This window comes from Erythranthe guttata, chromosome 10 (genome assembly GCF_056151865.1).
Source record: "Erythranthe guttata isolate IM_541 chromosome 10, IM_541, whole genome shotgun sequence".
NCBI classification, from domain to species: domain Eukaryota; kingdom Viridiplantae; phylum Streptophyta; class Magnoliopsida; order Lamiales; family Phrymaceae; genus Erythranthe; species Erythranthe guttata.
In genome coordinates, this window is record NC_142542.1 from 2,658,927 (window position 1) to 2,672,511 (window position 13,585).

At 40.9% G+C, this 13,585-nt stretch overlaps 1 protein-coding gene across 1 annotated transcript; it reads right to left on the reverse strand.

The window, feature by feature from the left end:
• Positions 1 to 5,751: 5,751 nt before the first annotated feature.
• NCS1 (permease, cytosine/purines, uracil, thiamine, allantoin family protein) lies at positions 5,752 to 7,817 on the reverse strand. The gene has a single exon (XM_012976428.2). The coding sequence runs from the start codon at positions 7,667 to 7,669 to the stop codon at positions 5,993 to 5,995; it is 1,677 nt and encodes a 558-aa protein (XP_012831882.2). The 5' UTR covers positions 7,670 to 7,817; the 3' UTR covers positions 5,752 to 5,992.
• Between the last annotated feature and the right edge of the window lie 5,768 nt (positions 7,818 to 13,585).

Below are 13,585 nucleotides of genomic sequence, written 5' to 3' on the forward strand. Positions count from 1 at the left end.
TTATTTCTGTTCGCCAATCCTGCACTTCCGTCATTCCCAAGATTTCATGTCCAACCTTCAATGATGATTCTCCCATGATTATCTGAATCTTTCGCGACTCGCATCCTATATCCATGCTTCCTATTTTGGAAAGAAAATCTGCTTTCATATTTTCCTCTCTCGGGATTTGCTTCAAATCTACCTCTTCAAATTCCTCCATAAGGGCTCGCGCCATCTCGCAATAACTATTCATCCGGCTATCCTTGGTTTCGAACTCTCCTTTTATCTGCTGGACTATCAATTGTGAATCCGAAAAGACAGTCACCCTTCTTGCGCCTGCTATCGCTGCCAGTTTCATACCATGTATCACTGCCTCGTATTCCGCCTCGTTATTGGAGGCTCGAAATGGTAACTTGATAGCATACTCTACTCCCTCACTCTCGCCTGCTTTGTGTAATATTACTCCCGCCCCGCTTCCCATTGAATTAGAAGCGCCATCAACAAATAACCTCCATTCTGTTTCTTCAGTTACCCTTGTGGTTTCTTGCAGGAAATCCGCTAAAGCTTGACCTTTGATGGCCAACCGCGGCTCATATTCTATGTCAAATTGTCCTAACTCGACCGCCCATTTCACCATCCTTCCTGAAACGTCAATCCTTCCTAGCACCGTCTTCATGGGGTGGTTAGTCCGGACCACTATGGTATGCGACAAGAAATAAGGTCGCAACTTTCTCGCTGTGGTTACTAGGGCTAGCCCGATTTTCTCAATTTCGGAATATCGCTCATCCGGCCCTCGTAATAATCTACTCGCATAATACACTGGATTCTGCTTTCCTTCTTCCTCCCGAATGAGTACCGAGCTCACTGAATACTCGCCCACAGAAAGGTAGACATACAGCTTCTCTCCCGCTTTAGGTTTGGTTAACAATGGCAGCTGAGCGAGAAGCCCTTTCAGCTGGGTGAAAGCGATCTCCGATTCCTCCGTCCATCTGAATTCAGCGCCCTTTCTCAGTATTTTAAAGAAAGGGTAACTCGCCTCACCAGATCTAGATATGAATCTGCTTAAAGCTGTGATCCTTCCCGCCAGTGTTTGGACCTCTTTAATGCTCCTGGGTGCTTTCATGTCGATGACCGCCTGAACCTTTTCTGGATTTACCTCTACCCCTCTCTCGGTGACCATGTAACCGGGGAATTTGCCCGTCCGGACCCCGAAAGCACATTTATCTGGGTTGAGCTTCATTCCATATTGCCGTAAGGTGTGGAAAGTTTCTTCAAGATCCTCTAAATGTGTTCTAGCTTCCTTGCTTTTTACCAGCATATCATCCACATATATCTCCATGTTTCTTCCTAGCTGTGTTCGGAACATCCGATCCATCAATCGTTGGTATGTTGCGCCCGCATTCTTCAGACCGAAGGGCATCACCGTGTAACAATATGTGCCTGTTGATGTAATGAAGCTTACATTGGCATGATCCTCTCGATCCAAAGGTATTTGGTGGTAACCTTGGGATGCGTCCATCATACTCAACATTTCACATCCTGCGGTTGAGTCTACGAGTTGGTCGATCCGGGGGAGGGGATAATAATCCTTGGGACATGCCTTGTTGAGATCTCGGAAGTCGATACACATTCTCCATTTGCCCGTTCCCTTCTTTACCAGTACTGCATTGGATAACCAGGTGGGAAATAGTATTTCCCGAATTTGACCTGCCAGCAACAACTTTTGCACTTCCTCATGGATTATTCTATCTTTTTCAGCTCCAAAATGCCTTCTTTTCTGTTTGACCGGCTTGGTGCCCGCTTTGACATTCAACTTATGAACAACTAAGCGACTATCGATCCCTACCAAATCCTTTGGCGAGAATGCAAATATATCCAAATTGTTGCGCAAGAATTCTATTAATTGCTCTGCCATTGTGGGGTCCATATCTCTCCCGATTCTAGTTGTGCGGCTAGCGTCCTTCTCGCAGAGTTGCACAGTCATCAATTCCTCCATGGGCCGCACGTGACTGTCCTCCTTCTCGGGATCGATTTTAGGGCGAGGCTCATCTTTTTCCATCGTGTCAGCTCGCCCGCTATGAATGGTATCTATCATCCCCGTTCGTCTTAGCGCATCGTAATAGCACCTTCTCGCGGTCTCTTGATCTCCTCGCACCTCACCAATCTGATCTCCCATGGGGAATTTTAACTTCATATGATAAGTAGATACCACGGCTCGGAATAAGTTCATGGACGGTCGACCGAGTATCATGTTGTATGTAGAAGGTACATCCAATACTAGGAAATTTATTGACCTAGTGGCTCGCACAGGCTCCATACCCAATGATATAGGCAAGCAGACCTCTCCGAGAGCCTGAACCGTCTCCCCCGAGAATCCCATTAGGCTAGTCTCCACATATTTCAGCTCGAAATTCATATTCATTTGCTTGAAGCAACTGTAGAAAATGACGTCCGCAGAACTCCCCGTGTCAACTAATATCCGCGCGATATCGAAATTGGCCACCATGGCTGTGATTACCAAGGCGTCGGTGTGTGGCTGCTGTATCCCCTCTTCGTCTATCCTCCCGAACATGATGGAGGAACTTGCGACACCCTTTGGACCTCGGCGAGCTGTGATTCCATTTCATATAATACTTGCAAGTTCGCACGACTTGCCAGGTCGGCATGTTCGACCTCTCCGAATAGCTCCTCAGTTTCCCTCAACTGTCTTAGATGGGCTCTTCGAGCTCTATTTGAATCACCCCCCGAAGGTCCTCCGTGTATCATGTGGATAAACCCTCCTGCTGCCGGTTGGTCCTTCCTCTCGTCGGTCTTATCTCGAACATTCTCCGATCGATTAACCCCAGGCCGGGTACGCGGGGCCGGTGTGCTCGCGGGAGGCTGTCCAGGTTTGACGAATTCGGGCAAATTTTTCGCCCGAATCAACCTCTCTATCTCATCTCTAAGATGCTGACACTCGTTTGTCGTATGTCCATAATCATTATGAAAACGACAAAAACTTCCCGCGACCGGGTTCCTCTTGGGGACTTCAGAATAGGTGCGAGGCCATTTCAACTTGGGATGATTCTCGATGGCCATCAAGATCTCGGCAGGAGGTGCCACCAACGAGACATAGTTCTCGAATCGAGGGCCCATTCTTCTTTCCACCAATCCTTCATTTTTGATTGAAGGGACAAGTCTCTGTATTTTCTCTTCTCGCCTTTCCTTTCTTTTATCCATTCCTTTGTCTACGGCTTTACCCTGCTCGGCTTCCTCAGCATTCATATATCGCTCCGCCTTTCTTAATAAATCATTAAATGAAAGAGGCGGCTTTTTGGATATGGAAGTGAAGAAATCTCCAAGTCGTAATCCTTGGGCCAAGGCATTGATCAGGACCTCCTCCGAAGTTATAGGCACCTCCAAAGTGGCCGTTATAAAACGCTTAATGAAACTTCGTAGATGCTCTCCTTCTCGCTGCTTAACCGCGAAGAGAGTCAAAGTGCTCCTCTTCTGTTTCTTGGAGCTCGCAAAATGATCGAGGAAAACAGAAGCGAGCTGATCAAAACTGCCTATTGAGGAGGGTCGGAGCTGGCTAAACCATGCTTGAGCTGGTCCCGCCAAAGTAGTAGTGAATACCCTACATTTTACTCCTTCCGAAAAACGATGCAGGTCCGCAGTGTTGTTAAATCTGCATAGATGCTCGCTAGGATCGGTGGTTCCTAGATATTCGTACGTGACAGGTCGGAACGAACCTGGAAGCTCATCATTCAATATTTGTGTAGTGAACGGGCTTCTTTTGGTCTGCACATGCTCTCGCGACTCCTCTGGAGCGAATGCCGCGTTCAATGACTCTCGTTCCGGGACAAGCTCAGCATGGTCCGTATATTTCAAACGCCTTTTCGTGGGAGGCAAACCCTCTCGCTCTCTTCTCTCGCTGAGCGACCCCCCTTGGACTACGGATGTGAGTAGAGCCTGGAGTGATTCCATGGTTATAGTTATCGTGGGCCCGGCGATTGCAGGGTCCGGAGTGTGCAAAACCTCCACCTGGCGGGCAGACGTACTTCCCAAGTAAGGTCCCTGTAAGTCAGGGTCAGGTGCTGGACTAATTTCAGCCTCCGCCGGATCGGGTTGACCCTTTCAACTGGGGTATCCATCTTTAGATTTTTTCTGAATTTGGAAGAAAGTGATTTTGGAAAAAAGAACAGGATACTTTTTGGAAGGGCTTTTATGCTATTTGTATTTAAATCGTTCCCACAGACGGCGCCATTTGATTCGTCCGAATATATTGATGGATCTTCTAGATCCGTATAAGTTGATGAATTTCTTGGATTCTGCAAATAAGAACACAAAAAAGGGAAACCGGGCTGATGCCGGAGTTAGCACTCCGACGATCAAATCAGTATGGTTTTGATTTAGGAAAAAAGAGAAATGATTATAGGTTTTCTTTGGTTTTTATTGTTTTCCTTTCTTCGAAGTCTGTTCTTGGAGAATTAATCTATGGCTATTTATAGAGAACTTTTTCGTTTTAGAACGGATTTCAAATACGGACTTCAATTTCATTTTAACTGTCATTTCAGGGACGTTTCAGACTTTTCGAAACTATTAAATTAAACTTACCTGTCTTCTCGGTGAGCAGTGTTATGAACAGTGTTGTGAGCTGCTTATTCCCTAGACTGCATATTCTCTGAACGCTTTTGACATTTGGGGGGGGGGAATTAAACGCAAAGATAATTATGTCGGATATTATATAAATCATTATTTATAACTTTCGCCTTTGTCCTCTCGTTACTGAGAGGGCCTCTCCTCTCGCACCCAGGGTCAGTCTTTGATTAGGCTTCCTAGCTAGACCCAGAACATTTGATTTATAAAATCTAGCCTGTATATTCTCTGCGATTCCTGACATTTGAGTAGACACGCATTAAATGTAAGTCGGCGATGTTGTTCCCATCCTTCCATTTCGGCGACCGCGAGCTTCTTCCCCTCTCGCCCTGGAGTGGACTCTCGCGGGCTTCCCATTATTGGGCCCTTATTGGGCCTTCTTTCAATGGGCCGAAACAGCTACTTTTTACCGAATCACCCATGGAGGCCGGCATTCCAAGATATTTGTCGTGCCGCTTCACAACCTGAAATCCTAGGATGTGCTATAGAGAGGGTCGTAAGCTTGGCGTTGTGGACGGGCTAAAGACCATTGTAGACTTTTCATAGTTGATTTCCTGCCCGGGTACCTGTGGATATTTGGACAAAATCCCCTTCAAACAAGCTGCATATGTTACAGTAGCTTCTCCAAATTAAAGACGAGGGTATCATCTGGGAAACACAAGTTGGAGATGATCGGCGCAGTCGGGGCTACTTTAACGCCACTAAAGTCACCGCGCTCCGTAGCTTTGGAAATCATACCAATCAAGACTTCTACACAACCTTTAAACAGGTACGGTGAAAGCGGATCGCCCTATCGAAGGCCTCGCGAAGGGAGCATGGATCCGAACTGAGAACCATTAAATAGAAAAGAAAATGAGACTGTAGAAACACACAACATAATTAACTCGACAAAATCAGAGGAAATGCCAAGGCGAAGAGGGTCTCTCTCAAAAAAATTCATTCAATTCGATCGTATGCCTTGCTTATGTCTAGTTTGATAGCCATGTAATTCGTTTTTTTCTTTGAGTTGAGTTTAATAAAATGATTAACCTCAAAAGCTACAAGAACATTGTCGGTTATAACATCTTACTAGTCCCTACTATTTTCAGTTGACTAGAAAAAAAATGTTAGTTGACTAATAAAAAAACTCAAGGGAACAACTAAAAAACTTCATATGGACTAATTAAAAAATATAGACAAGTAACTAAAATGTTGATTGACAATTACTAGTCGACTAACTAAAAAACCATAGTCGAAAGTAAAGTTGTAAATGAGCCGAGCTGGTCCGTGAGCTCAATAAGCCCGGCTCTACAAAGCTCGAGAACATTTTCACCACATAAAAGATGTACAAATATTACAAAATAAAAAAGAGGTGAAAACAAACATGGTAAAAAAACTAAGATTGAGGTAGCAAGGGTTCCAATATTTGCTGTTGATTATCCTGATTTCTTTTAACATATGAAACCATCAAGTAAAAAATCCCCGACGAGAAGAAGCTAATGAACCAGGCATTGTTGTAAATTACGGTAAACACGCCACCGACCGAACCCAAAACCCCAACCTTATTCAAGAAACCCGGAACCACCGGCAAAATCCCCACGATCAGCGCTGCCACCGCCGCCCAATTGTACCCACCGGAGTAATAGTACGCCCCTTTCGGACTCAACGTGTACAAATCCCGAACACTCAAATTCGCTTTTCTAATCAAGTAATAATCCACCAAAATAATCCCCCCAATCGGCCCCATCAAAGCAGAGTACCCCACGAGCCACGTGTACACGAAGCTCTCGCTCGACTGGAGAAGCCTCCACGGCTGAAACGCGATCCCGAGCAACGCCGTCAGCATCGCCCCCTTACGGAACGTGAACTTGGACGGGCTGAGATTGACCAGCGCGTTCGCCGGAGCAACCACATTGGCGGCAATGTTGGTGGTTATGGTGGCAAGGCTTATCCCCACGATGGCCAAAATCTTGGTCCAAACTCCTCCGATCGCGCCGAGGAGTTGAATCGGGTTCGAGATCAAAGTCCCGAAGATCACTTTGGTCGAAGAAGTTACGGCCAAGCCGACGAACGTGAACGCGCCCATAAATATAGGGAGCCCCGCTTGGCCGATGATTTGATCCTTTTGGGTTTTGGCGTAGCGCGTGAAATCAGGGATGTTGAGCGCGAGTGTGGCCCAGAAGCTAATGTTGGCGGTCAACGAAGGGAAGAAGAGGGACCAGAACTCGGAGTTCGAGAGCGACGAAGAGAGAGAGAGCATGTGTCCGAATCCGCCGGCGTTTACGTACGACCAGGTAAGAAGGCAACAGGTGAGGAGGATCAGGATCGGGGCGGAGTATTTTTCGAGCTCGCGGATTCCGTCGATCCCGCGCCACACGATCCCCAGCTGCGCCGACCAGAACACGATGAAGCAGGCGAATTCCACGGGTGAGGTTCCGAGCCAGGGCAAGGGTTTCGCGAGCGTTGACTGTTTGACTGTTTCCGGTAGGAGGAGGAAGATCGCCTCGCCGCCGATCCAAGTCTCGATTCCGTACCAGCCGCAGCCGACGAGTGCCCGGAGGAGGGTCGGGATGTGGGCCCCACGTATTCCGAAGGAGGATCTGGCCAGAACCGGGAAGGAGATTCCGTATTTGGTGCCCGGGTGGCCGGTGAGGACTAACGGGAATAAGAGGATGACGTTGGCGGCGACGACGGTGGCGATTCCTTGCCACCACGCCATTCCGAGGTCAACCAAGCTTCCGGCGAGGTAGTACGTCGGAACTCCGACGACTAGCCCCACCCACAAACTGGCCATTTCTAGGCCGGTGAAGGTGCGCTGATCGGACGTGGTCGGCTTGAGATCGTCGTTGGTTAGGGTCGGGTCGGGTTCGAAGAACAGAGATTGGTGGTGGTGGTGGTGGTCCCCGCCAGATGATGATGATGATGACGTCATCGCAAATGGGGAGAATCTGTTGCATTTGTTTTGGGGAAGGGTAGAGTTGTAATAAGGCTTTGTTTTCAGGGTAGAGAAGATCTTGGGTTTGGGGTGGTGGTGGTGGTGGGGGTGGAGGCTCAGACACTTGGTGGTGAGCATGATTGATCAGAAACAGAGGAAGAAGATTCAGATGGGCAGTTGGGAATCTGTGTGGTATATGTTTTGGCCAAGGATTATTTCATATTTTGGAATTAGATGATGAGTGGTGGATATATAATTGAATGTCACATCTACTCATTATTTTTGTTTCTTATTACTTGCAATAATTTTGATTCCTCCAAGCTGTCAAATTAATTTGGGGTTTATTTTTACATATTTTAATATAGGGTACATTACAACCTCATACGCCCCTGACCTATACTCAAATTACGAAAATTCCTCTCATGTTTGAGTAATTACAACAACTTCTCAAATATAAATCTTCTTAGACGTCTATCATTGCTGTTGCAAATTTAATTGAATTTTCTAGATTATATAGAATATTCTCAATTTTGGACCCGTTTTATCCCATTCGACCTCCACATTTTGAAGCTAGATGTTCATAAGATGTGTTTTTTGGCTTGTATATATCAGATTGTGGTGCATCAGAAACAGTATTTTTGCACAAAACGAGTTCAAACTAGAGAACATTCTACGACATCTAGATGATTATGTTGAATTTGACACCATAAGGGTGGAGATGTAAGAAGATTCATAGTTGAGGGTACATGTAATTACCCAAACAAGAGGGGTTTTTTCGTAATTTGACCATACCTCATGGGTGGTTGTAATTTACCCATAAATATAGCACGATTAGATCACGAATCGAATCCATTTCAATCATCAATTATAATTTAACTATTAGCAACACCATCACCAACTAAAGAAGTTTATTACATGATTTTGTATCACATTCCCAAAATATTATATTGTTTTGTCTTAGAAACAGCTAATTAAGTGTTGGCAATCGAATCACTAGGAGTTTTTGTCCAGTTATCCAGTTAAATTCGTAATACAATCGCAGTTTAAAAGCAACTGATGTAGATGATTGCGGAATTAAACCTAGAGTTAAGTATGATTCAAATATGATCATAACGCCCGTCGTTTAATTCTCGAACCGAAAGATCTCTAATTGATGGATGCGGACACAAGGCACTCCAATCCTCACGAACACGCACACAGTCACACGAATAGTTCCTCCAGATTTATTACGCCTTTATTTATTATTTTTTTTTTGCTCAAACCCAAATTTCTCGATCTTCTACCATATTCTCAGATAAATATTATTAGAGTGGGTTGATATGGGAGAATAACACTTTTCGTCTTTCATGTTTCACATGATTCCACTTTTGGCCCATGTTATTCTAATATACATCTTAAAAAGTTTAATTTTAGACATATTTGATCCCCTCCGTCACATAAGCGTTAGATGTTAATGGAAAACATTGGCTAAATTTGAAAAATTTAAATTATTTGGGGCTAAAAAACAATAGGAAAATAATTTAAAGTACTAATTATAACTAGTTTTTTTTTTTATAATATTGATATGAATTTTAGCTTTTAGGTCAAAACAATCAATCTACTATAAGGGCTCGTGGTCGAGCTAAAAAACAATACTCGATGAGCTCGAACTCGTCAAAACAACCATGCTCGATTTGAGTCAAGCTCGTTTCCACCCCTAAAACTAGGTGAGTATAAACTAATTTCGGCTACATTAAAATAATCACATGGAGAATTCAGCTACCTCATCGATCCTAGTCTTATTCGTCGAATTTTATAGTGACTCGTTTGATAATCCATAGAATTACAATAGGGATCAAAAGGAAAAATAGGTCAAGCTTTTAATAATAAATTAAATTAAATTTTAAGCCACAAGTGAATCCATTTAATTGATTATACAAATTATTGATTCTTGTATTATAGAATAATTACGGTACTTGTATTTCCAAAATTATATTTTGAGCTCTGATTACTATTTCTTGAAATCTCCCCACATAAAGATATTCGATAACAATCAAATAATGTAATTCCTAATAAATAAATTAAACGATATTTTATTCCGAGTCTTACAGTGCTATTTCAGTATGACGGGGAGAAAATCGACACAGTTGAGTCACAAACTAAACAAAACTTATAAGCTACTTTATTTTGCAATCCCATATTTTGAGGATGTGAATTTTTTTTGGGTAACTGTCCAAATACCAAAAATCCCTTCACTAATTCATAAGATCGCCGATTGGATCATAGAAGTAGAAGGCACTAATCAAATGTGTATGTCAAATATCTAGCAATTAAGAGATTAAGTAATTGTTTGATGATGAGAACTAATAACACATTTTGATTTTCATTAACGATGAAACAATTATTTGACTTTATCCAGTTCAATACATACCAAATGTGCTAGCACACTAAGTAAAACAATAATTTCTCTGTTATATTATGTTTATTGTAATCGAGCCATATTACTTAAATATTGTAGCACAATATTTATTCCAATAATAATTTGCCCTATTCCATCTAAATTTGAATGAGTTAATTTTATATTCTAAGCGAACCAACAAAATAATCGTTTGTGTGTTACATCTAGGGTAACACACTATTTTGTGGACTATTACAATATAGGGGTTCTTTGATACAACCCGTTAATACTTATTTTAATAGGGGAGGCTCAAACTATTTTGCACCATTTGGAAAAAGCACACTCCTAAATTAGTCGGTCATTTTTTTTAAGTACGCCCCTACTACCTCATCAGCACTATCACCTGCTATGTGGCTATCTCACCAGCCTTTTTTTTTTTTTCTATTTTTTCTTTCTTAACTTCATTTGTTCTCCATCGGGTATACTAATCGACTATGGTGAAGCATAGTCGATTAATGAACTGACTACTAAAAAAAAAACACTACATACAAATGAAAATCAACATTTTTTTACAAAACAAATAATATACATAAATTGTAATTGATTTATACAAATCGGAATCAATACACAAAAATCCAAAAATAAATTAAAATATGAAATCGAGTAACCTTGATTAACACTTTAATCGACTACTAGAGCATAGTCGATTAACTTAATCGACTACCAAAACACGTAATCGATTAAGGGTTCAGCCTACGCGAATTTCTCTTCCCACACCGTCATCCGCTAGATCTACCAAAAACTCCTACATATGCATGCCTCCTCATCATCACCACACCGCCGCCACACCACACCATCACCACCCGCTCTTCGATATTTCGACGATTATTTATTACAAATAAAGTAAATCACAACCCGCATCACCAACCAGAGCAGAACCACCACATGGGCCCACCTCTCGTAGGAGCGCCGCCTCGTCGACGTCAGTCATCGCCGTCCTCGAAATCTTCCCCATACCGGAAAAATTCCACCACACTTTGTCGAAAATCTGCCTCGATCTCCTCCCCGACCCACCGGATTGACCTTGTCGATCCGGCTCGTAATCGCCGAGACAGAAGGGGCGGTGGTCGTGGCGGTGGAGACTCCCTGCATTTCTCCATCTTTTGGCGGCGGTGGCGGGGGTGTCTCCTCCTTATAACTTTCTTCCGCTTACTCTTCCTCTTCGGCTGATTCTTCTTCTCCTTTTCGGTGGAAGCGGCGGCCCTCGTGACCAATGTTGAGGCTCTTGCCGGAGAAAAGAGAGAAAAAAATAAAGAAAAAAAGGAAAAACACAGAGAAGAGGGAAGAAAGAAACGAGAAAAGAGATGGGATAAATGAAAAATGAGATTAGGGTTTTGAAATAATAGATTTGACAATTAAAAGTAGTTTTGGAATTATAAAAACAACATTTAAGTGAAATAATAGCTAAGGGGATTTTTTCTAATTATTTTTTGGAGGGGATTTTCGTTAACTACATTTTCTAAGATGGGGGTTTGCTAATTTTCGTTAACTACATTCTCATTAAATGACAAAATGCTATTTTATTAAATAAAATAAAATTATGTAGATTAAAGCGATAGCAACATACTTTTCTTTGGTGCAGCGAAACATAGCAGTTAAATCGGAAATCATTTTGTAAAAATGAAAATGTTACTCAAAATATAAATAGATATGCATATTTAATGATATAATAAGTATTAATAAAAAATTAAAATCATTATGTAGCAATGCTTAAACGGTAAGACATAGCTGTTGGTAAAAATTATTTATGCTTGAGTTAACGATCAGGGCCGGTCCGGCGTATTCGGGGGCCCTGGGCGAGAATAAAATTTGTATGACTAATAATACGGGAATTCAAGAGCAACGCCCCCGATTTTTTTTTTAAACAAATGTTAGAGAAATATGTAATAAATTTTTGTTTGACTAAATAAAATATTAAAATTTTATGTCTACTTTAATACTAAATTTAAAAATAATAACAGAAGATTTTTTTAAATAAAAGAATATGTTTTTTTAATAATAAAACAATAAATTTTTATATATAAAAAATATATATAATATATAAAATTGGGCCCCTCTAGCCAATTGGGCCCTGGGCGTGGGCCCTGCTCGCCCCACCCCAGGGCCGGCCCTGTTAACGATATATGTAAATAGATATTTGTATATTGAAGCTACTGAATACTTCTAACTCTTCTTATTAAGGTTATAGAGATCATCATAGTGGTGAAGTCACTGAAAAGTTGTGTGTCAAACTTGAACAGTGTCCAAATGGTGATCGATAGACTAGATTGTAATGAAGTTCGAACGACGGTTGACAACGAAAATCGACATGCAAGACATGGCGACAATGCATTCGGTGTTGTCTGGGATATCGACATGCAGCGGGGCTCTCAACTCGTGCATGGAGAATCGACGTCGCTATGTAGGTCTAGAATAGGATTGAATTAATGTAAATGTACAAACACTATGAAATAGATTCACATTGACCAAAATTTCTTTTTAAGAAACTAGATCTTGTACTAACTAAATAATTAGTTAGTTTAGTAATCCAAAATAATATGACCCATGCAATCAAACAATGTTAAAATAGAATGTGTAGAAAAAAAATATACTCCCTCTATTTTGCGATGTTCTAAAATGTGGTTATCGGGTCCGAGACAGTTAGAAAAAACCACAGGATAAATCAACGCGGGTGTAATTAATTAGAGATAAATTGAAAATAAATCAGTTTTATATATTTAATGTAATATATTTTTAAATACTATTTGTAAATACTCAAAACATATATTAAAAAATATATAAACATGATTATATCACCACCATCGCCCACCGCCTGCCGCCGATTGCCATCTCAGTCTTTAGCAGCTGTCGGAGGAGTGTGGCTTGTTTTGGGTTTTGTAAGTTTTGGTCAGGTTCTTCTTTCTTATGGGGTGGTGACTTCGTTTGATTTTGTTAACATAAATTGGATTGAAATTTGAAAAAAAAAAAGTAAAAAAAAAAACAAGATATATTTTTCCGATTTATTGAACTGATATATCAGTTCGACCCTCTTCAAACTACCACATATTGCCACAAACCGTCGCAAACTGTCTCATCGCCCAAAAACTGATTTTTCAAACTACCTCACCAGTATTGTAAATATTTACAACCATCATCGATATGGCGGTTGATATATCGGCATCCACGAACGTCGAACGATATTAAGAACACTCCTATTTTTTATGTGTTTGTGCACACATATTAGGAAAATTACTAATTATGTTTAAGTTTTAGGAAAAGTAAAATGTATAATATGATTAAAATACCATTCCTATTAATTTAACTAGCATTTTGCGATAGCATTTCAAATGAAAACGATGATTAGTTTAATACATGATAATAAAAATTATAATTAAATTTAGTAGTGATATCGATAACATCAATATTTATATGAATTTAATACAAACTCATTTAAAAAAACTATAAAAACTTAATGTCATAATATGAAATATACCATTAAATAAATGAAGCATATTTTTTTTAGAAAACATAGGCTTGAAAATAATAATAATAATAATAATAATAATAATAATAATAATAATAATAATAATAATAATAATAATAATAATAATAATAATAATAATTAAAAGAATATAGAT